The sequence below is a fragment of the Cuculus canorus genome, chromosome 2 (assembly GCF_017976375.1).
Source record: "Cuculus canorus isolate bCucCan1 chromosome 2, bCucCan1.pri, whole genome shotgun sequence".
Classification (NCBI taxonomy): Eukaryota; Metazoa; Chordata; class Aves; order Cuculiformes; family Cuculidae; genus Cuculus; species Cuculus canorus.
This window is the reverse complement of record NC_071402.1, coordinates 134,981,710-135,007,547: the sequence shown is the minus strand read 5'-3', so window position 1 is coordinate 135,007,547 and position 25,838 is coordinate 134,981,710. Positions and strand designations below refer to the sequence as shown.

Genomic DNA, 25,838 nt, shown 5'->3' with positions numbered 1-25,838 from the left:
ACTTAGCAGAATTAAAAAATATCAATACCTCTTTGTTCAGTGAATAGGTATAAATGAATTAATTTAATTTTTGTTTCAGGGTGCTCGTGGTCTCCCTGGAGAGAGAGGAAGAGTAGGCGCTCCTGGACCAGCTGTAAGTGGCTTCCCATGTGTCTCTTTGCTATCATGACCAGCCACTTACTGTGGCTTTCTCTGATCTTTGAATGTCTTTTCAAATTTTATTTATCATTTTCTCTCCTGACAGGGTGCTCGTGGAAGTGATGGCAGCGCTGGCCCCACTGGACCTGCTGTAAGTTCTACTCTTGATCTTTGACAATTGGATTCTATTAGGCCTTGTGTTCCTCTTTCTAATTACAGAGGTTTTCTTGGGCCTCTGAGAAATTGTTTGTATGGAAATTTTTAACACAGTTCTTTGTGGCTTATCAGACCATTACAAAAAAGAATTATAAACCCTTTGCAGACAATATCCTGAAAGCCTGATGATTTACATTAAAAATTCCTGTTTTCAGTTCAAAGGAACTAAATATTCTCTGATTTGCACTGGGTTCATTGGTAACATAGTTCATAGGTGAGTTCACAGGGAAACATCTGATAAACAGTCCTCATTTCCAGCAGTCTAACAGAACAGTTGTCATCCCAAAACTAAGACTTTATACCTTTTAACAGGTATATACAATGCGCATGTTGCAGATGACTACAGTTATATACATCCTGAAACTATTATATACACTCCAGGACACAGCTTTGCGCCTGCAACGTTGTCCTATCTGACTAACAGGAGTTAAGCTTTTCTGTTCACCACTGATAACTGATATATGTGAGTGTGTGTGAAAGGTCAGAAAGATCCAACTGTCCTGATGCAATTGGTAGACAATAACTTTTCTAACAAGTTCTAATCTGATGCAGATTTATCCATTTAAAAGTGGTTATTGTTGCGATAGTGTACCACTGACTTCAGTAACCTCATTTATTTCAGTGCAATAAACGTGTGCGCAAGGGTACAGTTTCAAAGCTGAAAAAAACAATCAGGAATAGCCCACTATAGTTTTTCCTTCCTGCCTTCAGAATTTGAATCAATGATGATGAAATTCTTTTGTTCTGTCAGTTTTGCTAAGGTTGATTTTAATGCTCCTTGTCTGTCACACTTTAACAGGGTGAAATGTTAGGATTTCACTTCATATTTTCCATATGGGATATTTGAAAAACACGTGTGATTGGGTATTCGAATTGCAAGCAAAAAGGCACCTTATAGCCAACACCTGATCTTGTACTTTGTAGTAGAACCAAAGTATTTTAGCTGTCTTGGAGGCAAATGAGTTACTGTAGCAAAAATATTCCGCTCTTACTCTGAGTAGGCAGCAGCAGAGAACTGAATTGGGTCCTAGTGTCTATGAAAGCTATAGTTATTTCACACATACTTAGATTATGATGCTATAAACATTCTGTATAGCGCTTATCTATGCTATTTTTTTATTTAAACTAAACCAGAAATGCTGCTATCCTCTCCTTGCCACTGGGAATTTAAAACATAAAAAGAGTCACTGTAATAGAAATTCAGAAATGTTATATTTTCATGCATGTGATACAGGAAATTGTCTTTTTTTTTTCGCAAAACCAGTGAGAATTCCAGGTGCCCAGTTTGTAACAACCACAGTAGGTTATAGAATGTAGGAAGCTAATTCCTTTTTGCTACACCAGCTTACCCATTTTAATCCCTTTGGATTTGTAGCTCACAAAAAAAGAGTAGATCTCAATCTCTAATAGCTATGAATGGGTGGGATATTTCATTCATAATTGAAGAAAAACTCTCCTTTGTATTTATTGTATTCATTAAGGAATAACAAAGGCTATGAATCCATCAGTGTATCTTTTGTAGTGTCTGGGTGCTGTATGTTAGGAAGCTTGTCGCATCACAATTTAAGTCTCACAGCAATAGCTAGACACAGGAGAAACCATAAACGAACCTTTTCAAGCTAACATGCCTTTGGCTTTGTCATAAAAAAACCCAGTCTAATGAAAGGGCGCTAGGACTGCCTGTGTTCACTGCTTCAAAATGTATACACTGGGTATGGATCAAGATTTGTAACCTGTTCTTATGTTAGAATGAACTCCTGCCCTGAGCTGCTGTTGAGCCTGATCCAATTTCTAGTGCACTCTTACTTAAGCGTAAGTTGTGTCAAGAACTGGCTTGTAGTGGTGCAGAGATCTTACTAACCTTCTTCCTGAAGGACTAATGGTGTGAAAGCATACACAGTTATCCCTGCACAGTAAAAGTGTTGGAAAAAAGCCACCTAAGACTTGCAGTTGCAGAATACAGCGCTCCTCTTCGTTCAATTGTGGGACTCTAGAGAAAGACATCTTGCTCTGCAGATGCCTGCCTCTGCCTATCCCTTGTTTACTCTTTTCCAGGTGTCTGGCCTCGAGGCAAGGTTTCACCCATCACTGCTTATTTTACACTTTTTTAGTTGCACTCAAGTGATTTTCAGCGTTGTCCTCACTCTTAACTGTTTGTGGTGAATCAGTTCTGTCAATCTGGAGTTGCAAAAGGCAACTGATATTCTGAAGTGGTGTCTAAAGAGAAATGTGCATTTTTTTAGCTATTTACTTCAGCTAGCAAGATCCTTCTGTTGTCATTGAATACCTTTATGCAACTGCTTCCCTTTTAATTCCTAGGGCCCTATTGGTGCTGCTGGTCCTCCAGGCTTCCCAGGTGCTCCTGGTGCTAAGGTATGAACATCTGCTTCTCCTAACACATTTGATAGCGAAGAGGAAATACAGTAAAACCAAGAACCCTTTTTCCTGTCATTTACTCCACTGTGAATGCTATCTTACAGCACTCCAATCAAGTATCATTTTGTATATTGCATTAGTGAAAATAGCATCTTAAGATGCAAAATAATGGTCAGTTAGGTCTCATGCTGTGAGGCATCTTGGACCAATGCTGGAGGTAAAACTGCAGTTGTAATCCTCATTTTCTAGGTCAACTTTCTCTGTAATCCTCAGTGATAACATAGCTTCTTGGATATGCTAAGCACTTGTTTCAGGGTTAGCTATCAGCTTTGATGGGGCCTAGCTGGGCATCCCAGTTTCAGTGCCTTTAAAATCCAATAAGAGCTTGCAGCTCCTTGATTTCCTGTCCTCTGAAGTGGGAATATGTATATCACAATTGTTTTCTTAAGGTCATGTTAATATAGTATTGCTCCACTATTGCCCTAACACTGAGTGGACTGATAAAGGACTCTATCCTTCTCTCAAACAGGGTGAAATCGGACCTGCTGGTAATGTTGGCCCTACTGGTCCTGCTGGCCCAAGAGGAGAGATTGGACTTCCCGGTTCTAGTGGTCCTGTTGGCCCTCCAGTGAGTAACGCAACAGACTTTATTGTCAGATGAGTGCAATTAAGACTCTGAATTAACCAGTATTGTTGTCTTTCTTAACAGGGCAACCCTGGTGCTAACGGTCTTCCAGGAGCTAAAGGTGCAGCTGTAAGTGCAGCCATACTCACGCTTGTTTGCTCTTAAAAAAAAAAAAAATAATCGGTTAATGCAATAGAAAAGGTAATGGGCTTATGATATATTTTTTCCCCTCTTTTGGACAGGGTCTTCCTGGTGTTGCCGGTGCTCCTGGTCTGCCCGGTCCCCGTGGTATTCCTGGTCCTCCTGGTCCTGCTGGTGCTAGTGGTGCTAGAGGACTTGTTGTAAGTGACCTTGTATATTGCATGTCTTCATTTGAAAATTTGACAGGGTGTCTACTATTGTAGAAGATTTCCTCTGGCTATTTTTTTTGTATGTAATGCAGACATTTTACTTGCTCCACTATAATTAAACATGGTACTTTATTTCTGTGTCTCGCCTCTTGCTTCAGATGCTGAGGATAAAGAGGTTCACTTTGCACTCCATTTCAGTGCAAGAACTGTTAAGCTCTGTCCATGTTGATACTATCAGGAGAGATGTGGCAATGTGTATCCTCTGTAGAGGAACCAGTCCTGGATATTTCACAGTTCAATTATTGCTATTTCTAAGTGTGTTTAACATATTTCTTTTCATGTCTGTTAAGCAAAAAATACAGTTATGTTCACTGACCATTTGTCGAAATAGAGACAGGCATGGCATTGGGTGGTTAAAGAACTTTATGAATTATGAAAAAGTTGTTCAGATAGAAGAGAGATTTTTGGAAGGATGCTTAATTCTATGATATCGTTTTGTTTTGGACTCTAGGGTGAACCAGGCCCTGCTGGTGCCAAGGGAGAAAGCGGTAACAAGGGTGAGCCTGTAAGTATGGCAACATGTGATGGTGATTTCAATGGATAAAGCCTGATAGTATATGTATCACAGCATCTGATTTCTTCTTTGTCTCTGTTTGCCTAAAATAGGGTGCTGCTGGACCTCCTGGCCCTCCTGGTCCTAGTGGTGAGGAAGGCAAGAGAGGCAGCACTGGTGAACCTGGCTCTGCTGGTCCCCCGGGCCCTGCTGGTCTAAGAGTAGGTTTTCTTTTCCCGTTCCAGAAGTAAAAGCAAAAAGGAAAGCAGAAATAAAGCTAGACTCACAAAAGGAAATTAAGTAATTATGAGTAATTATATTTACATTAATGCTGCTAAGCAAAGATCATTTGCTAATCTCAGCCTTTTGATTAGTTGGGACCAAATCTATTTTTACTTTGCATCAGTGCTATTTGCTGTCTTATCCCTGAAGTAATTCAAGGTTGCTTTGATTTATGCGTTGTATAATATTTGGTGAATTATATTTGATTACTCTGAAAACTTTGTGGGATCTAACTGCTTAAATCAGATAATTGGCTTACATGTTTTGTGAGGCAAAAGTTCTGATTCAGTATCTTCAAGGGTGCCTAACCCAGTATCTTCAGGGGTACCCTTTTCACTGGCTGAGGAAACAATCCAGTGAATTTCAGTAGGCATGTGGCTTCATGCAGGAGCAGGAATTCACTTGGAAAGAATAGGGAAAAAGGCAGTGTTTCTGCTAGATTTTTTTGGTAGAGTTTAGGACTTAGTATTGGACCTTGGATATCCTGTTCAGAATCATAGAGAAGCCAGTAACTCTCTGCAGAGAAGCAAAGGTGAAACTGTGGGCCAGGTTGTGCGATACTAGCTGCTGGCTAGAGCCACTGTTACGTTACAGTGAAGAGCAAAAATGCTCTGATACGAGCAGAATAGAATTTAAAGAAATCTAAAGGAAGTGAGAAAAATTTCTTTGACTATACTTACTTACACTGAGGTGTGTGTGCTTAGACCTGCTTGGAAGACTGAAATTTAGCAAGCACTATACACCTTACAGGAACAGATTTATTTCTTTCCCTTTCTTGATTTGTTTTCTGTTCACTTGCAGGGTGTGCCTGGATCTCGTGGTCTCCCTGGAGCTGATGGCAGAGCTGGTGTCATGGTAAGACTTCTGTTGGGGCTGCCATTTCTAAACCATCTTCTTTTATATACAGATGTGTGATGCTTTGCACTACCACCACTTAATTTTATTTATTTATTTTGCTAGGGACCTGCTGGTAACCGTGGTGCTACTGGTCCTGTTGGTGCTAAGGGTCCAGGTGGTGATGGTGGCCGTCCTGGTGAGCCTGGTCTTATGGGTCCAAGAGTAAGTTTGAAATCTGTGGTGTAAGTTTGAACTATGCAAAACCAAAATTAATTGCAATTTAGGGACAAAATTGTGCAGAAATCCAACTGCAAAAGTTCAGCCTGGGCTAACCACAATTAGGGCACTTCCCCCACTCTATTGAAAAAGCTTCCATGAGGAAATTTTTAAAAAGCATCAAAATGTTTATTGTCATTATTTTCTTCTGTATGTGCTAGCATTTGGTTGCCTTCGGAGGAGCGCCCCCTTGTACGGGATACTGCATTGACTTCTGAGAGGGGGTTTCACTTGTGATTCTTTGCAGAATGTGATCATTAAGATCATAGCTGAATTATGTGTGTCCTCTTTAACTGATTAAAAGAAAGGCAAACCCTACTAAAATGATGTGAGATGGCTGATCTGAATTATTTCAATATTCCAATTATGTAAATGATTTTGCCGAGAACAGCTATCCATTTCAGTGGTGCCGGCTGCAGACAGATTATGTCCATGTCACTGTCTTTTATCCTCTTTGATCTACTCTTCCTTTTCTTACCCCAACTCACGAAGTGAAAGAGTTTTCAATGGACATGTGAACTGTTAGGCATCTGCAAACATTTAAGAATATTCTCTGCTAAAGCAGAGCCTAAATGAATTTATATGAGTGAAAGAAGTACGTGCCTACACTGTATTTCAGCTGGCATGGTAGCACACAGCGCCAAATTAAACTTCACTGTGCTTTAGATGTAAATTTGACAGGGCATACAGTCCTGTTTCCACAGTGTATGTTGATAACTTGCATCTGAGTGTGTATGTATGCGCGCATGTAGAAAAAAAAAATTTGGTTAACTATTGGGTGAGCTGGTTTCCTTTTAAAAACATGAAAACTTCCCTTTCTCAGGGTCTCCCAGGTCAACCTGGAAGCCCAGGCCCTGCTGGCAAGGAAGGTCCTGTTGTAAGTACCTTGTTTTTCATTCTGTTTCCCCATTGCATGTGAAACATAGATGTAAACAGAGATTTTCAAAAGTGGAGATCTCAGCACAGAGCTCTAATGCAACTCTGTGTAAAACAAGAAGATTTTACCACCATATTTTCAGAAGATCAGTGAGAAGCTTTCTGTTCATTTCTGTGGGTCTCAGATGAGGCCTGTGCCCTGGAAAGGGAAGAAGAAATACACGGTTTTACAAAAAGGAGAAAAATGGAGGAATGCATGAGCAGACGTTGTATAAATACTGTTTAAAAGTTAAATGGCATTTACCTCCTGTCAGTACAAATTTCTCCTGAAACTGAACTGTAATTAAATTACCCCAGCCATTTAATAGCATGATTTCTCTTTCTAGGGTTTCCCTGGAGCCGATGGTAGAGTTGGGCCAATTGGTCCAGCTGGTAATAGAGGTGAGCCTGGCAACATTGGATTCCCTGGACCAAAAGGTCCCACTGTAAGTACAGTACAGAAACTTTCTATTATTCTGAAAGTATTTCCAGACTAACCTGGAGGTCCTCGACTTTAACAATCAAACATGTCTCCCTGTGTCCTTCTGTATTGTTTATTGGATTGCACACACTTCGAGAGTTCTGTTTTAAATTATTTTCCAATTATCTAAAGAATGATTAAACAAATAAAAAAAAATGAATTAATTCAAGAATATTTGGATGTTGAAGTGATTAGAATAATATATGTTTATATTATAATTTGCATTTTATCATTCCTGTATGTACACCTGTACATACATATATACTTATACATTATATGTTCTTATAAGTATACATATATGTTCTGTACATACATATATACTTATACAGAAGTATAAAAGTTCTGTAAATATTTGCCACCAATCCTAAGTTTCAGACCCAGAGTAGTGTTAATTATGAAGCACAGTCCAAACCTCACTCACTTTAGAAAAAAGATACCAGTGATTTCAGGAGGTGTCCTGACATGTCACACAGAGGTCACAGATAATAGTAATTATCTCCTGGATTTGTAGCATTGCTATACATGCACATGTGCAGAGATATATATCGTGTATTGTGTAGGATAATATGCAGAGTGTCATGAGTTATGATCTCATAAAATAAAGGAATGGAGTTTTGAAAAGAGAAGACTTATTTTTGAGCTATTCTTTCTAACTGGTTTAACAAGGCAAGCAGAGCTTGTGGGTGTTTTAATTAGGGTTAAAGAAATATTACAACAGATGTTCTGGGAAGGAGAGTATCAGTCTCTGTTTAGTAGTTTAAACTGCATGTAATATGGAGTCTTGGTTAACTTTCATATCTTTTTCTTTCAACTTCAGGGTGAACCTGGCAAACCTGGTGAAAAAGGCAATGTTGGTCTTGCTGGCCCACGGGTATGTGGATATGTTTTATCAACCTCCAGAGACAAAAAAAATAGATTTCCAAAACCTTTATAATACGATAATATTGCCTAGTGCAAGCATGAATGAATAATGAACTAGAAAAGCACTCGGGGATGCATTCATCTAGCCTCATGTCAGTGGTGACTATTACTTAAGGGAGAAATGAAAAAATACCCTTCTTGGGTGTTAATTGGGTAATTAATTGTGGGCTATTATCTTCCTATGAAAAAATAACACTCCCTTGCAAATTTTTGAGGACAGTGTATGGTTTCTAATTTGTCCTGTAAATTTCCAACTTCGTACTGAAATTACTTAGAAATTCTTCCATTTAAGGGATCACATAATTCCTCTGCTGTGACATAACTATATTCTGCAATTCTAAAAGAAGCTTCCTACTGGATGAATGTGCTGCAATAATTAAATCACCAGAACTTAAAATTGTAAACATTTTTAGTACACTTTGACAGTAAAGTTTTTAGAAGTATACGATTAAGTCAAAATATGGAGACAGAAACCTTTGTATTTGGCACAGAATCACTTTAGAGAAACATTATTCATAACAAATCAAAACTCTGATAACTGTTTCCTATTTGAACACATTTAGGGTGCTCCTGGTCCAGAGGGAAACAACGGTGCTCAAGGTCCTCCTGGAGTCACTGTGAGTAACAATCCCCACACAGATCCAATCTGTGATTTACTTTTCCTTAATGGGACTTCCGATTTCAAAAGTCTATTTACCTATATCTCACCTTCCACGTTAATCACTCATTGTTTCATTCCATCCAGGGCAACCAAGGTGGAAAGGGTGAACAAGGTCCTGCTGGCCCTCCTGGCTTCCAGGTAAGTAACCATGTGCTCAGCTCAATCTTATTTATGATTTACAAATCATGAAGTGCTTCTGCCTTAACTTTATTTGTATTCTTGTTTCTTTGCACTTAGGGTCTGCCAGGTCCCTCGGGTCCAGCTGGTGAAGCTGGCAAACCAGGTGAAAGGGTGAGTGTCAGATACTCCGCAAGGACGGGCAAGCATTGCATAAGCATTATGTTTACAATTGCACGTGGTGAAGCAAGAGCCTGTCAGATCCATTTGCCAAAACAAAGCAATCCATGTTATATGCGAAGTTTAACAGTCCCTTTTGTTCAAGCTGGCCACAAATGAAGAAAATCCGCTGGAATTTGCAACATGCTTCTTTTTCAAATTTTTAGTGTGAAACTAAGCAAAGCCAATCCTTTGCTTTTTGGGCCTTAAGCAGCAATAAAATATGCCCCCTCCCCGAAATGACAAGACAGTATATGAAAAATATTTTACTTCAAATTTCTTTTGAAAACCTCAAGGTTCAATATAACGTGCGTTCCTCCAATTGTTGCTTTTGCACCTCAGCTGATTTCAATGGATTTACAGTGGCATACAAGTGCGATACCTCAGTGGTAACGCTCTAGGTTCTGCTTAATTAAAGTGTGTGATGTAATCTGCAAATAGTGTGTCTTATGTGTCATAACCACCTTTAGCATTTAGAGTTGCATCTCTCTATGTGCTGTAAAAGAGTTTACATTGCATGTACCTGAAAAGTGAGCTTGGGATTTAATACCTAACTCTTTTGACAAGTGAGAAACTATTCGTATGTGTGGTTTGAGATACTGTGCAGCTATATGAAAAGGGCTTATTTCTGTGTATTTAAAAGACTGGGTTTAGCCTGAAGATTTTCAGTAAGCTGAAAATTTGAGAAGGATTTCTCTTTACTGCTAAGAAACAGTGCACAGTTTAAGCTAATGAGTTTGCTTTAAAAATAAGCTTTACCAATATATGTACTCTCTTCTAGGGTCTTCATGGTGAATTTGGTGTCCCTGGTCCTGCTGGCCCAAGAGTGAGTAACTCATTTGAAATCTGTCTTAAGTAATGTATTCGGTAAGAATGATTTCTCAAGTTTCTCAAGACAGTCTAATATTGCAGCACGCTCCAGGAGTGAGGGAGAATTTTCTCTTCTCATGTGTCAGGGTATATGATTTTATGACACAATAGTTGCCAGTGTTAGTAAATTTCTAGATGAGTAATATGATATTACCCAAGTAATTATATCCCAGTGAGCTGATCTAATTTTTCTTTTGTATTGATGAACCTAATAATGAGACTGAGAATGACAAAAGGCTGGTCCTACAGTGTTACACTGAGGCTTGGTGCACGTCAGAATTTTCAGCTCCAATGCGTGTTGACCTTCTTAGCCTGACCATTTCAGTCACTATCCCCTGCTAGCCAGCTCCTACCTCCTATGTAATGCCTTTGTGAGCAAACGGTGGGCTGGGTCCAGAGCGTGGAACAGTCATTAGAAGGTATTGCTTCCCACTTCCCTTGATTCTGGCACTGTGAATAGACATCTGTAAAGATCTTTGTGTGGAGATTTATTTCTCCATTTATTTCTCTATTTATACGGAGAAATGAGTAGTTTATAAAATGCTTGATTAATTCTTCGCTTTCCAATCCCCCCATAAAGAGGTTGACCTTTAAACTACTTCTATTGCTTTTTCTTTCTTCTGACTTCCAGACTAAGTGTATTCATGACAAATACTCCTATTCACTCTTATCAGTCATGTCAATCAGTTTAAATAGCACTTTCCCTCCCTGTATTTAGTGCCCTGAGGCTGTATTAGTAATCTTGTCCTCTTTAAACTTTCATTTTGCTAATCTATCCAAGCCAAGTTCCCTTCATCATTGCAGTAGCAGTTATCTGTCTCTCCTTTAGTTTGCCTTAAGCGTCTTCTACCCAGCCAGAGTGTATTTCATTCAGTATTCCAAATTAGGCCTTACTGATGTTTTATGCAACAAAATCAGCACTTCCTAAAAGTACCTCACTGCTTGTGCCAGATTTCATTTGCCCTTTTCACGTCTGCATCGTTTTGTTGACTATTGGCTATCACCTATCACCTTTCGCTTTCTGTCATTTTCACCAGCTGAAAACCCCATTTACAGCACAGATCCTCATTTTGGATTCATAAATAAATGGCCAAGTACTTCAAATCCTTTAATTTTGTCTCAATTCTGTAGTGACAGCCATCCAGCAGGTTATTCACTTCTTCCTGTGTAATATGCCAACCGTTCTTCCTGCTGACAAGAGCTTCCACCTTTGTGATATCTGCGTAGTTCATAAACATACTTCTTCCTTTTCTGCCTCTCTATTATTAACAAAAATACATGTAAAATAATGCAAAATATATTAATTGGGGAACATCACTACAATATAAATTAGCCTTCTGCATCGTTTCTTCTTTTTAGGAGTGTGCTGTCTCTCCTCGAGTCAGTTCTTTCACTTATTAATATAGTTCTTATACAAACTCCCAGATTCTCCAGGATAACTAGAATTCTCCATTATGCCATATCAGGTTATTCACTGATATCCAGCTTGGTCACATTGGGTAATTTGAGATGTCTTTAGTAAAACTGGTCTATCTTTAATAAATATATTCTGTGTTTAGGCCCAGTTTTTGGCTACTTCCACATCTCCAGATGATCTCTGTTTCAGAATATATCCTTGTACCTGTTATAACGTACAAGTCACATTAGTAGGCCTTAGCTGTCACCTTTGGTTTCCAACATCCACCTGGCATTTGCCACTGTAAAACTAATTGTTTGCCAGTTACTGTGGCTCTAATTTCACTGGAATCCATTATCTGCTCTCAAATTGGTATCAGAAGCTCCATTTTACAATAGAATGCAAAACTGCTACCAAGCAATTCAAAGAAGAACTAAAATCAGACTATCTCCTGCAGGGTGAACGTGGTCCTCCTGGTGAAAGCGGTGCTGTTGGTCCTGCTGGTCCCATTGGAAGCCGTGGTCCATCTGGCCCACCAGGCCCCGATGGTAACAAGGTATGTTTTCCAGCTGCCATTGCCTTACTGTTGAATTCCTCATGAAGGCAATGCAAAACCTTCCTTCCTAAAAGCATAAGTGATTACTGGTAATGGGTAGCTACCTAAACACCATAGCCCCTGCATCATTTGTTGAAGTGGTAAAGCTCCATCCCAGCTAGTCCACACTAATATATAAGGTTTTTATGCTTAACACTATAGATGATGGGAGGGGAACTCCAGCCTGGACTGAGTTGGTATACAGCTTGTCAGCTCGGTATACTGTTATTCTGTTTTGAAATAGGATCTGAAATTTTGGCCAAAATTCGTGCTGACTTCTATTTATACTCACCTCTACTTGTACATATGTATTTGTATCTAATAAGCAATATTTTCCTCAAAACATCAGCACAATAATAAGTGGTCATCTATCAAAATAATGTTGGCTTGATGCTAACTGAATATGCATCTTAGTTTTCAAGACTTTCATGGGTAGTCTTTCCACAGAATTTTAGTTTGGAATATGGGACACCCTAAAACTTCAGGAGCCCACAGAATCAGAGAGAGTGTTCACATCTGGCATCTTCACTAGCTGAAAAAGTGAAATAAGATGCTCAAGATGGACTACTACTGCTCACACTGTTTCTAAGCAAGCAGAATGATGGGCAAAGTAGTAATGACATCATTTTGTTCCAAATTGTGTGGATTATTTGACCCTGTCTTACATGATACGTTGTTGCTGCTAGGGTGAACCTGGCAATGCTGGTCCTGCTGGTGGTCCTGGTCCTGCTGGACCTGGTGGAATCCCAGGAGAGAGAGGTGTTGCTGGTGTTCCAGGAGGCAAGGGTGAAAAGGTAAGGTGGACAACCTGTTTTTTTTACTGCATGCACGGGTTTGGAAGATGCTTGAAAAAAACCTGCAGGTTACTCTAATGCGACTTTTATTTACCATATTACCTTATGACTCATTAGTAGTCAATAAGCAGAGGTTTTGTTGGTCTAACAGACTGACAGTCTTTTAATGAGATTGTATTTTTTATCTTTGCTCAGCATTTGGAATTGATATAGTGTCAGTTCTTCACAGAATTGGTTAGTAATGAGCTTGTCTTTATCAAAGAAATACTATAGCTGTCTTCGAGTACAGGCTTTATTACAGGAATGGGCCATCTGATCACAAACAACTGAGTCTCTGATCAGATTTTTACTGCTCTAGGTGCAGTGACCATGATATAAGTAAATCATGTGTGAAAAAATGTGGTTCTATCCATTTTCTATAAAATCAGAAAACATTTTAGCAAATGTAAGCCCTTATATAAAACTGTGAAGTCTGGTTGCAAGTCCTGTTACTACCTCTGTTTTATCCGCTTAATTATCTATAAAATTTATTTTGATCTTGTTATGTATATCTCATTCCATATTCTCTTCTGTTTGTTATTGAAACTCTAAACTGAGATTTCTAAAACCACTGTATTTGTTTTGACCAGAAGAAATTCATAGTCGTTTAGCATAAATGGAGGTGTAAGGAAATTAATATGAAAATTGCATGCATGTTTTCATGAAACACTGTGTACTGACATGTGGATTAATGCAGAATAGCAATCTGTATTAAAAAAAAAAAAAAAAAAGAGAACAGACTGTTCTGATTTCTTGACACTAGTGATGGCCTGGATATAACTTTTTGTTATATGAAATATATGGCATTTTAATTGTCCACTCATATGACATCATTGTTTTTTAACATTGTTTTCCTACTTCAAATAAAACATATTACATTAATACCCAGAAGAATTTCTATGTATGGTTATTTCTTGGCCAAAAGCAAAGGGATTTTGAGGGAGTATTTACATTCGTTATTTGGAATGTATTCAAATATACTCAAACCAGGGTTTGAATTTTCAATTTCATTCAAAATTATTGCCGCCTGAGGGAAACAAAATAGGTTTCCCATGAAAGAAGCAAGCTTATAATTCTGAAAATCACGTCAGTCCTCTTTGTCTACAAATTCTTACTTTATAAGTCAGTACGTACTCAGCCCTAAGAATAAAGTAATAATCAAAGTCCATTCCCCAAAAACAGTAGTGTGCTAAGCGTGTCATATGATATGCAAGTAATACATGCATAATCAATAAACAGTTCAAGGCTTCTTTCATATAAACTGTTGCATTTGTTACCTATGTAATGTTTTTTTCCCCTCTCTGTGTATTCTAGGGACCTCCAGGTCTGAGAGGTGATACTGGTGCAACTGGAAGAGATGGTGCTCGTGTAAGTATATTTTGATTCCACTAGAATTTCCTTTGCTACATCTCGGAACTTAAGTGACTAAAAAGGATGTTCAGGGCTTACGTTTACCACCATATTGCATTTTCTCTTATATCTGCTGACTTTTGATACAAATCAATATGATCTTGTTGCCCCTTGTCCTGGGATGTTTGAATCTCTGGGGAGAGAGGGAGGAGTGATCTTCTCTCATGCACACAAGCAGAGTAATGGCATCAACAGAGAACCTTGTATTTCACACACAACTGTTCAGTGTGACATCCACAGAATCATTGAATTGTTTGGGTTGGAAGGGACCTTAAAGATCGTGTAGTTCCATCACCAACATTATCCACTGTAGCTTCATGAGCTCAGCCTGGACAGGTAATTCCAAAAGCCACATGAAAGTATCATTAATTTGAGATTGTGAATGTCTGTCATGAAATCCAAACTTAGGAAGAAGAATAGATTTTGTTTTATAAAGTCATGTGTCCTTTATATTGAAAACAGCCGGAAGAAAGTCACATACCTGCATATAGGAGAAAAAAAAGAAAAAATATTAAAAGTAGTCACTTCTGCTTACATTTTGTTAATGGTGTCCCGTCTCTTCACCTATAGGGTCTCCCTGGCGCTATCGGTGCTCCTGGCCCTGCTGGTGGTGCTGGTGATCGAGTAAGTCTACTCTTTGAATGAACAAGTGTCTTGTATTTTTATACAGTTTAACCACACATGAATGTTTGAGATAAGGAGTTCCACAAAAAACAGTTCTATCTTTCCAGAATACATGAGTTCTGCAGATTTTTCAAATTCCGGATTCAAGTGTTATTGGGACTGTAGAACTATTCAGTGAAGTTTGCCGTAGTATGTTCTCAAACCTTTTCCCAGAAGGGCATGGAAGAGATCCCCGTCTACATGGCAGTGGGTTGCATGGGAAGAAGATTCTGATTTTGGCTTTGTCTGAACTCTTCCCAGTTGAGACCAATCTCCACCATCCTCCTCACACTGTGAGAAGAGGTTTGACACGGTGATGAACACATTAGCTCAGAATGATTCTTTGTCCTGTCCAAGTATTGTTAGAAATTAAATACAAGGTGCGTCAAAACAGAAGCATTTTCAGTAATACCCTTTCCATTGGAGACAGGGGAAGACTCAATATATGCATCTATACCATAAGATCATCCCTATTCTGACTGCAGTGAGGCCTTCCTCTACATTGTCGTAATGTTTTCTACCATGTGTTTTAGGGAGAAGCAGGTCCTTCTGGTCCCGCTGGTCCTGCTGGTGCCCGTGGTATCCCTGTAAGTAGGAATTCTTACAACTATTCCTGTGTCAAAGACATGATATTTAGAAAAACGCCCTTTTAAAGCCCATTCCAACCAGTCCTCTCATTTGTCCTTTCTTTAGGGTGAACGTGGTGAGCCTGGTCCTGTAGGTCCTAGTGGATTTGCTGGACCTCCTGTGAGTATTGTTAGCGCTTTTCTCTCATTGATACCATGCCATTCCTCAATTTCTTTTCCATGCTTTTCAAACTCCTTGTTTCTCTGCCCCTAGGGTGCAGCTGGTCAGCCTGGTGCTAAAGGTGAGCGTGGGCCTAAAGGACCTAAGGGTGAAGGTGGACCAACAGGTGCTATTGGCCCAATTGGTGCTTCTGGACCACCAGTAAGTTAAAACTGTGTCTTTATAAAATGCATCATTCTTAACTGTGCTATGCAAGCAATATACTAGTCTAAAGGCCTTGAATTTTGACAAGGTAATTAGAAAAAGAAACAAAACTTGAAACTAGGCTGTGAGGAAAGTCACCATACTGATTTTCAGACATTATATAAACTTTGTCAATCTATTTATGTGGGCCCAGATTGTGAGTCTGGAACCGAAATGAAGAGAAAAAAAAATAATTTTCAACTTGCCCTGAAGATCAGAAAAATCAGTCTATCTTGGAACATTCAGGGGGTGATTGTGGGTAAGTTCTGAGCTGAGGATGTTGGTACCTACTTCTCAAAGACAGGATGTGCTATCACAATCTGACTTTCAGACCCAGTCATCCAGAAGTATATGTGCAAATTTGTGTGTTCATTCACTTGCACATGGGCTTTTCATGTGCTCACACCTTTCTAGCCCAAAAGTACATACTGTTTCCCCTGCATGAAGCCCCGTTTGGGGGAATTGGTTGAAATGATGCAGAAAGTTGGGCCCTGCGATTTAAAATACTGTAAAGTGTTGCAAGACAACATGGCTTGGAATTCTTACTGTATGCTTCTAATAGAGCAATACCAGGTGCTTGCACTGTGGGGCTGTATTAGTCATACAGTGCAAAGGGACGACCTGCTAGTCTCTGCCTTACTATGTCTTTCACATTTTAACTTCCAGATTTGCTTAGATGCATGTGACATTTGCACGGCAAATCATAAGTGCCCTGTGCAACTTCTCAATCCTTACAATACTGACTTCAAGCACCTTTGAGAATTTACTACCCTAGTACCAGGACAGGAATTGCGGGTTTGGGCCCAGTCCTCCTCATATTAAAGTAAAAAGAATTGCTCTTAACTTTCATGAGAGTGAGCCCTTATTCTGAATAGGGAACATTAACAGTCTTTGCTTGATTCATCTGTCTTTTTTAATCCTTCGTACATAGGGTCCTGCTGGTGCTGCTGGTCCTGCTGGCCCTCGTGGTGATGCTGGTCCTCCTGTAAGTCTTCAGGCTTTTGGTAGTTGCATTGTTGCCTTTCATGAAGTCATTGTTTCCTTTAATCCGAATTTTCCTTTTTGCTTTTTTATTTTTAGGGCATGACTGGTTTCCCTGGTGCTGCTGGAAGAGTTGGTCCTCCTGGCCCTGCTGTAAGTAACTAGTGAAGAACTTCTAATGGGAGATAAGTCAGAAGTTGCATTGATTAGGAATAATTCTCATTTTTGTTACATGGACACAAATTCTAACTGCACTGGAATCCCTTCAGATCCTTATAGGAATGGATGACATAAGAAAAAGTTTCTTAACTGTTTAAATTCCCAGAGTAGGATTTATGCATTCAGTTTGTTGGGTTTTTTTTTGTGGTCCATCAAGCATCCCTTTACATTTTGAGATGCCTAAGAATCTGTGAAAATACCTGTTTCTTTTGGTTTTGTTCACCATGAGTAACTGCATAGCCATTGATTTTAAGTGGAATAAAAAGGTCATGTCCCATTTGAAAGGGAACATTAAGGTTATCTTCTGTCCACACAGTCTGAAGTATCTGCAGTTCCAGCCCCAGTCTCAAGCAGGGCAACCTCTCCTTGTCTTTAAGAGTGTGAATCCCTCCTTCTTTATTTTTTCAGCCAAAAACTCTCACTTCAAATTGGCATCTGTAACTTTCTTTTCAAAGGTGTTTCCAACCTTTACCAAAAGGCACTTCTTTCATTGGATACCCTACATTTAAATACATTGTAAATTCTAGTATCCAAAGCAAATAATCCTATTGAATTGGAAGAGGTATTTTCTCATAGATTTTTATAGTTGCAACTAATGTCTCCAGAGCCAAATCAATACTTTCCTGCCAATTTTTTCCACTTTGACTGGCACTGAGTAAAACTAAAAATAAATCTCTCAGTTCAATAATTCTACTGATACCATCTGTCTCCTGCTAACAAAAGTAGTAGAAGCTGCTGCTTCAGAAGAGCTGGTAACTTGTTTATCGTAGAGCACAATTTTTGTACCTGGTCATAAAATGAAATTTATCTCTGTTCTCCCCAGTTCTATACTGTAATGACATCATATTCATACTCAATACTAGGGCATCACCGGTCCCCCTGGTCCTCCTGGCCCAGCTGGCAAAGATGGTCCTAGAGGTCTCCGTGGCGATGTGGGTCCAGTTGGCCGTACTGGTGAACAAGGTATTGCTGGTCCACCTGGTTTTGCTGGTGAGAAGGGTCCATCTGGAGAGGCTGGTGCTGCTGTAAGTTACTGAGTATCACATCTTGTTAAAAATGTTCTTCTTAATTTAAATATTATGGTTTCTAAGATGCTTCTGGTATTTTTGAAGGTCTTTTATTTGCAAATTTAGCAAAGCTTTAAGTAGAAGCTCCACTGAGACTCAAGAAATTGTTTGTAGACGTTTGACAAACTGCCTTAAAAAGTGAACGTGATCTCTCGGTCATATTTTTCTCTCTTTTTTTTCTTATGGTAAGTTAATCTTTCTCTGCAAGTAGTCCACGTGAAAGCAACAAGGCTAACTGCAGAAGAAATTGCTACTTAGTCTGAGAAAGGGTAGCAGAGTCTCCTGCTCTAAAATTGAGCACCCTGGATGGAAAAAGAAGAAACATAGAATGGTTTCAGTTGGAAGGGACCTTAAAGATCATCTAATTCCAGCATGTGAACATCCATTTAAAAACTCTCAATTCACTTCTGCATGAGAAACTTTAATTTGTGGGGATCACAAGGTTAAAGTAGTCTGATCGCAGGGTGACTTAGTTATGCAAATAAACAAATTCATTTTGAGTATCTTTAAGCTTGTACACCTAGAATTACTGGCTTTTTTAAGTCAGACGCTTTTCTGTCTCATGGAGTTATGCACTCCTGTGAATTACTACTCTGTTTCCCAACAAAAATTTATAGAAATTTCTTCCGTGAAGTTGTAGCCAAGGATAAAACCTGCAGTGTCATTGTCAGACATGCATGTTACAATTTTTTAAGTGACAATTGAAAATTTGGCCTTTAATTTCTAATACGAAGCCACAGAGTTTTTAATTTTTATGTTATAATTTAATTTCAACTATGAAAAACACAGTTGAGGTAGTAGACCTGACTGCAAATTAGGATAATAACTCAGAGTAATCTGTCAGGATGTTTACCAAGTTTAGCACCACGTATGCTCAAATTTCAAGGAAATGGAAAAGTCACTTAACTAACAACCTTTACCTTTCAAATGGTCAGTATCAAGATCTAAGGGTTGTTTGGAGACTTGAGATACCATATAGAGATCATCAAGGCTGCCTCAGGATCAGCCTGAGATGATCAATACCTTCGCTACAGAATCCTCTCACATAGACATCTTTTCTGTACTTAATACCCCCGTTTTAATGCATCACCCATTGTTATTGAATGGGGAGGGGAAAAACCTGTGTAGTGTTGTTCAGAAACAGCATTTTCACTGGCAGATATTGTGAGGAGAGTATGACCAGCATTAAGTCCTTATAGACTCTGAGCTTTGGACTTTGAAGTCTTGTGACGTGGTTACAACTTCTTCCATTCAGGAAGTACCACTGACACACATTGGGATCCTTGGAAAGCAGTTGGTACTGTTGTAGAGCAAAATGAAAGAAAAGTGGAGGGCCATAAAAATTGATTGTTCTCTGTTAATATAAATAATATTCTTTTCATTTCACAGGGTCCTCCTGGCACCCCAGGTCCTCAGGGTATTCTTGGTGCTCCTGGTATCCTTGGTCTGCCTGGCTCTCGGGGAGAACGTGGTCTTCCCGGCGTCTCTGGAGGATCAGTGAGTATATGACTAGTTAACTGCTTAACAGATAGAAGTAAAGAAAAAAGTTGAGGTGTCCTCTTAACGGAAACCAGGGATGAGGAGATGCAGATTCTGCTCTTTCCATTTTTGCTGCTGCAAACAGAGGATACAAATCTAACCGATATAGAGCAGTGGAAGAAATTATTGTTGCTGCAGACAAACAGGACTTGTGTCTGCAGGGGTGTATATTTTTAATAGCATCAGAGGTTTCTGCTAGTAGAGGTAGAAATTTTAGAATTAAGATAATATTTGGTATTGTTAGATATGTTTCTTATATCCTGGATCTATTTTACTCTCAGAACTGATTGCAGAGAAATGTTTCTCATAGATACCGGCCAAAAGTTCTGTAAGACTGGTTTGTGTGGTATTATAATGTCACTATTTGTTGCCATCATCTCTGTACTAGGGTGAACCTGGTCCCCTGGGTGTTGCTGGTCCTCCTGGTGCCCGTGGTCCCTCTGGTCCTGTGGGTTCTCCTGGTCCAAATGGTGCTCCTGGTGAAGCTGGTCGTGATGTAAGCTATGTCTTATTTCCATTTCAAGATTGCTTTTCTGTTACTCTGAGCCAAAGACGAATACACAGAAAAGATGGATGCAACTGGAAGTTGTTCTGCTAGCAAACTTGTACCTTCCAGTGTCTGCAGGGAAAATTACAGCAGGATTCTAATATACATGGATTCCACCCCCAACTGGGAGGCAAATTCTTCAAGGCACAAGTCGTGTCTGAAATAGATCCTGGAGTCACTAACAGAATCTTTTGACTTTTTACTTAATTGCCAAAAAAGATGGAATGGGAAAAAGATTACTTCATTGTTGGAGCTGAGAAAAATAGCACAACCTAGGGGATAAAGTTTTGGCTATATAGAGAGAAGAATATATCAGGAAAGCTTGTTATCAGCAAATTTTCTTAAGCATCACGCTAGATGCAGTATACATATGTTTCAGGGAAGTATTAAAATTGTAGTTGCTTTTACTTGAGGGATCTAGTCATTCGTGGTTTTAAAGAAAAAGTCTTTTTTAACCCAAGGCCCGCTCAGAAGGCATATGAAGAACATTACACAAAATGTTGGAATTCAGTTATTGGGCTTGTGCTGCACTCAACTCTGTTTTGGAGTCCTAACAAAACGGATACACTAACATTATGACCCAGCTACGCAATGTTTCCCAATGTGAGTTCTCTCACCAAAAAATGTGAAGTATGTTTGTAGGCTAAAAGCATGATGGACCATACTGTAGCCTGGGTGGCAGGTACTTCAGAATTGCAGAGATCAGTGCAGGCTAAGACACGATGGAGGACCCGAGTCCTGTGCAGAAGAGGGAATGTGGAAACAGTGAAGTGGAACAAATTGCTCCCTCTAATGCCGGGCCTTATGAGTGATTACTTGGAGGGTGGGGCCCTGCTCCCAATTCTTCATAGAGCAGCAAATAAACTTATTCACCCTATTTAACCATCCAAGTTTGTAGTTCACCTTGAAGAAGGGTATCCGTATGCGTGCATGAGTTACAGTATGAAAACAGTTAAAATACTAACAAGTTGTCTGGTCTCCTGTAAGGATGACTGTTTAAAACTTTCAGTGGGCCTTATCAAGGAAGCTTATTTGATAACCTGAAGCATTGTTAATACAGGACTCCTGTGAGTCCTGAGGCCCACAGGATTTCAGAGATCAGAGAATGCTAATTTTATTTTATAATTAAAAAGAAATAAACTTTGGGTTCCATGGAAATTATCTGAAGGAAAAGGTTTGCTAGTGTACACATTGAAACAGCTGAAGTGAAATTAACGTTCTCAAAGGAAGTTATTTAAGCTTGTGAAGTACCACAGCAATGTAATTTAGGTGTGACTGTTGCTGAAGTCCTTTTCTCACCACTGGCATTTTTAATCTAAAACACTGGCGTCAATTTTACAAGAGTGCAAGCTAGATGACAACCACTATTGTCTTGACCTTTTCATTTAGAGAAATACAGCAAAACTCAGTCATTTTCTTTTATACTGAACTTTTAAAACCTAATATATTTGAAGGCCATCTTATTTTTCTCATAACGTTAATATATTTAAGGGATTTGAGATTGAGATCTATAAGGAGGAGTTAGTTTCTTAAAGATTCATGCTAACCTATCTCAGTATCTTCTTACTCTCACTAGGAGCAATTAAACTGAGGAACAGTTCAGTGTGAGATGAAGGGTGATGAAATTTAATGTTTTTTTTGTGGTATTTTAACAGGGCAATCCTGGAAATGATGGTCCTCCAGGCCGTGATGGTGCTCCAGGTTTCAAGGTAACTTGTTCTTTTCTTTTATTTCATAATCATGGAAGAAATATTCCAATATGTGTAAGTCAGTAGTAACACACTGTCTCTCCCTTGCATTCCTTTGTTCCCAGGGTGAGCGTGGTGCTCCTGGTAGCCCTGGTCCCAGTGGTGCTCTGGGTGCTCCTGGTCCTCACGGCCAAGTTGGTCCTTCTGGAAAGCCTGGAAACCGTGGTGATCCCGTAAGCTGATGAGACCTTATTTTTTTTTTTATTAACACAGGACTAATATTCATGTGTTATGTATGTACATTATACAGCAAACCCTTACAATGTGTGGATTATTACTTTGCTTTCTGCCAGATACGTTGAACAAGGAACTTTCATTCGATATAACAGACAGCAGTGACATGTGTTTTATATTCCTGTTTCAGGGTCCTGCTGGCGCTGTCGGTCCTGCTGGTGCTTTTGGTCCAAGAGGTCTTGCTGTAAGTCTGATTTCAAATTACATTACCACATTGAGGAAAGAAGAGAAAACATGCTTTATTAACAAGGACTCATGACTGTATTCAAGATATGGGCCCAAAAAATAATGCTTAAGGAATTCTAAATATAGATGTAGACTCTCAGTCAGTATTCTCTCCTGTGGGACCAATCCTGAAGCGTTTGGGATTGACTGTCTTTCTGAGTGTGCTAACAAGATATAGAGACATATATATACACACACACATATATATATTTATATCAGGGACAACCTATGGCATAATGTAGAATGCTGATGCTTAATTCTTGGTTTGACAGTAGTATATGCTTGAAGCCTTCTAATTTATTCTCTGATGTCTTTATGCCTCCCTAGGGCCCACAAGGTCCACGTGGTGAGAAAGGTGTACCTGGTGATAAGGGTCCTAGAGGTCTGCCTGGCTTGAAGGGACACAATGGATTGCAGGGTCTTCCTGGTCTTGCTGTAAGTAGATGATTTTCAGTATTTTGAATACAAAGCAAAAAGAAGTAAAATAAGGTTACTCTAATGTGGATTTACATATGCACAACTCCAATCTGCATCATCTTTCAAAGGCCATAAGATTCTATTTAACACTCAATATTCTTCACCTAAAACCAATAAATTTTTATATTGCCCCTGAAACTCTACTGCATTCGACTAACACAGAATTCAAAAAGCTCTGTCTTTATTTTAATATTATTTCTTATTTTGGCCAGAAATTGTAAAGCCTTTGTATCACAGAGAAGCAGAAGTAATTTGTAGATTTTCTTCCCTTTAAATTCTGGTATCCTCTTTTGGAATTCTGTCTTTTATTTTAAAGCTGCCTCAGACAATCTGAAGAAACAATATAAAGACTTTTATAGGTTATCCCCTTAAATACCTCTTTGCATTTTCTCTTCTCCCTCCTCAAACTACACATTTTACACCTAAACTCCACTAATAAATGCCATTAGCCCTAGATTCCCATTCTCTGAGCCCAGATCCACATTGACTATAAGTCCCTTGAATCCTGCTAATACAAATGTGTGCCACTGCATTTTTTTAATGACTATGCATGTATCTTTTCCAATAGGGCCAACATGGTGATCAAGGTCCTCCTGGTAACACCGGCCCTGCTGGCCCAAGGGTATGTGAATTTAAGAGCATATTCAAATAACTCTCCCATTCCTTTTGTCGAGTATATATGTACAGTCCTATTTATATGAATATCTCTCTGTAATGTTTTCTACTGTCATTAAACTTCTTGAGTTTCCTTGTAGGGTCCACCTGGTCCTTCTGGTCCTCCTGGTAAAGATGGTCGCAATGGTCTTCCTGGACCGATTGGCCCTGCTGGTGTGCGTGGCTCTCATGGTAGCCAAGGCCCTGCTGTGAGTATAACTTATTTTTTTTGTTGATGTAACACATATATGTCACAGTTAAAAGAAAGTAACTTCAAAAGCCTAGCAGTTCAGGAAAAGGTGTGGTTTATTAAAAAAAAGACTTCCAAATATCTCTTGTTATTTAACATTAAACATTTTCCAAATAGGCCTAAAACTGAAGTCCTTGTTCCTTATGATCAGACAGCAAATACACAAAGAAGATGCAGTAGTCCTACACTGTGCATCCTCTACTCCTTGAGCCGATAGTAGTCACCACAGGACAGATCCGTATGTGCTGCCTCAAGATTAGAGCTGAGGGTGCTAGGAATTAGGTAGGACTATGCATGTGTGGAAGCATTTAAGTTAGAGCACCATATGTCTAACAAAACTCTTCTCATCTTCTGCTTTTGAAAAACTTCAGGGTCCTCCTGGTCCTCCCGGTCCCCCCGGTCCCCCTGGTCCCAATGGTGGTGGATACGAAGTTGGCTTTGATGCAGAATACTACCGGGCTGATCAGCCTTCTCTCAGACCCAAGGATTATGAAGTCGATGCCACTCTGAAAACATTGAACAACCAAATTGAGACCTTGCTGACCCCAGAAGGCTCCAGAAAGAACCCAGCTCGCACCTGCCGTGACCTAAGACTTAGCCACCCAGAATGGACCAGTGGTACGTTAGTGCCAGATACTTGCTCTTTCTGGCTCAGAGACTACTTTCAGCTTATTAGCTTTCTTTCAGTGATATCCTTGGCCACCCAGTGAGAATACTAAATAAGCAATGAAGTATTCTCTGCCTCCACTGAAAATAGATACAAGGACATTCTGAAAAGCTCTTTACACCTATTGTTGCACTATTATAGCAAAACTTTTTCAAAATAATACAAGCATTTTAACCCTGGCTTTCAAATAGCGTTTTTTATACATTAACAATCTGAAATATGTATTTATTCCAGTTATCATCTTAATATTGTACCTCTTTGTGATATTTGTGACCTCTCTGAGTTCTTATATCAAACAAGTGAATATAAACTGAATGCATATATAAGGCTGAGTGAGCTATTGTCCACATTTCTTTCCTCAATGGCAGGCTTCTACTGGATTGATCCTAACCAAGGCTGCTCTGCAGATGCCATTAGAGCATACTGTGACTTTGCCACTGGTGAGAGTTGCATCCATGCCAACCCTGACAATATTCCTGCTAAGAACTGGTATATCAGCAAGAATCCCAAGGAGAAGAAGCACATATGGTTTGGTGAAACTATCAATGGTGGCAGCCAGGTAAGTGATATATGGGAGGATGATTGTTTCCTACAGTACTGTCTGAAGAATTCCCACTTCATTGACTCTTAGTAAGCAAACACATCAATTAAACTCTTCTAGAGCAGAAAAACGAAAAAGGGAAATATCTTTGCTCTCAAGGGAACAGAGCTCCAATTCTGTTTTGGATCACAATTTGCTAGAAGGATTTCTCAGTATTGTTCTAATTCTTCTCGGTGTCTGCAAATGATCAATTCAGCTTGACTAAGGGAAGCCTGGACTGGAGTATGGTATATTAGTATAAAGACAGTCCAGAAACTGTCCAAAAAAGTAAGAAAAATATCTTTGCTTATTCTTTCAATTGATTTTTTTTTCATATGACCTGTTTCTGGAAAGATATTTAGATTACACATCATAGTTCCTGAGTGTACGCCACTGTTACATTCGTAACTGTTGGTGTAAGTAAACACAAGAAATATGTCTACTTGCACTCCAGACACTGAACCAGCCAATTGTAAGAAATCACTTTTGTACAGCTAAGGCAATCTAATTACATAATTCTTCAATTAATTTGAGTTGATCTAACGATGAAATTGCAGTGCCTAAGATCGTTAATAGATGAACATAAGATTCATCACACTGGATCAGAACAAGGTCCAGGGTAGTCTAGGGTCTTGTTTCTTCCAGTGGCTAAAAGCAGATGCTGTAAAAGATTGTAAGAATGAGGTAAACATTTGTAATATCCATTGACACTATTCTATTAAACAAAAAAAAAAAAATCCAGGGTTTTCTTGAGACAGGTGTTGTTTCTGTGTTTCTATGGAAGGAACAGATTTCTCTTCCTTGACCTTGTCTGCTCTTGTCTTTGAATCAACATAGACTGTTAAGACCATATCTTGGAACAGAGTTCTATGATTGAACTACATCCACTCATGTCTGGTTTTCAACTTACCTCCTGCTTGTTTTAT

The 25,838-nt window shown here is 39.2% G+C and overlaps 1 protein-coding gene across 1 annotated transcript in view; it reads left to right on the top strand.

Moving 5' to 3' along the window:
* The window catches only part of COL1A2 (collagen type I alpha 2 chain), a 39,890-nt gene that overhangs the window by 12,739 nt on the left and 1,313 nt on the right, over window positions 1-25,838 (top strand). The window contains exons 14-50 of the mRNA XM_009558866.2: window positions 80-133; window positions 245-289; window positions 2,674-2,727; window positions 3,260-3,358; window positions 3,440-3,484; window positions 3,598-3,696; window positions 4,217-4,270; window positions 4,372-4,479; window positions 5,342-5,395; window positions 5,501-5,599; window positions 6,477-6,530; window positions 6,916-7,014; window positions 7,867-7,920; window positions 8,534-8,587; window positions 8,716-8,769; window positions 8,869-8,922; window positions 9,749-9,793; window positions 11,691-11,789; window positions 12,515-12,622; window positions 13,976-14,029; window positions 14,642-14,695; window positions 15,268-15,321; window positions 15,428-15,481; window positions 15,575-15,682; window positions 16,656-16,709; window positions 16,805-16,858; window positions 17,788-17,949; window positions 19,381-19,488; window positions 19,919-20,026; window positions 21,733-21,786; window positions 21,891-21,998; window positions 22,190-22,243; window positions 22,612-22,719; window positions 23,330-23,383; window positions 23,517-23,624; window positions 24,037-24,283; window positions 24,701-24,891. Of these exons, the coding sequence (XP_009557161.1) occupies window positions 80-133; window positions 245-289; window positions 2,674-2,727; window positions 3,260-3,358; window positions 3,440-3,484; window positions 3,598-3,696; window positions 4,217-4,270; window positions 4,372-4,479; window positions 5,342-5,395; window positions 5,501-5,599; window positions 6,477-6,530; window positions 6,916-7,014; window positions 7,867-7,920; window positions 8,534-8,587; window positions 8,716-8,769; window positions 8,869-8,922; window positions 9,749-9,793; window positions 11,691-11,789; window positions 12,515-12,622; window positions 13,976-14,029; window positions 14,642-14,695; window positions 15,268-15,321; window positions 15,428-15,481; window positions 15,575-15,682; window positions 16,656-16,709; window positions 16,805-16,858; window positions 17,788-17,949; window positions 19,381-19,488; window positions 19,919-20,026; window positions 21,733-21,786; window positions 21,891-21,998; window positions 22,190-22,243; window positions 22,612-22,719; window positions 23,330-23,383; window positions 23,517-23,624; window positions 24,037-24,283; window positions 24,701-24,891 (3,066 nt within the window). The remainder of the gene's footprint in view (window positions 1-79; window positions 134-244; window positions 290-2,673; window positions 2,728-3,259; window positions 3,359-3,439; window positions 3,485-3,597; window positions 3,697-4,216; window positions 4,271-4,371; window positions 4,480-5,341; window positions 5,396-5,500; window positions 5,600-6,476; window positions 6,531-6,915; window positions 7,015-7,866; window positions 7,921-8,533; window positions 8,588-8,715; window positions 8,770-8,868; window positions 8,923-9,748; window positions 9,794-11,690; window positions 11,790-12,514; window positions 12,623-13,975; window positions 14,030-14,641; window positions 14,696-15,267; window positions 15,322-15,427; window positions 15,482-15,574; window positions 15,683-16,655; window positions 16,710-16,804; window positions 16,859-17,787; window positions 17,950-19,380; window positions 19,489-19,918; window positions 20,027-21,732; window positions 21,787-21,890; window positions 21,999-22,189; window positions 22,244-22,611; window positions 22,720-23,329; window positions 23,384-23,516; window positions 23,625-24,036; window positions 24,284-24,700; window positions 24,892-25,838) is intronic.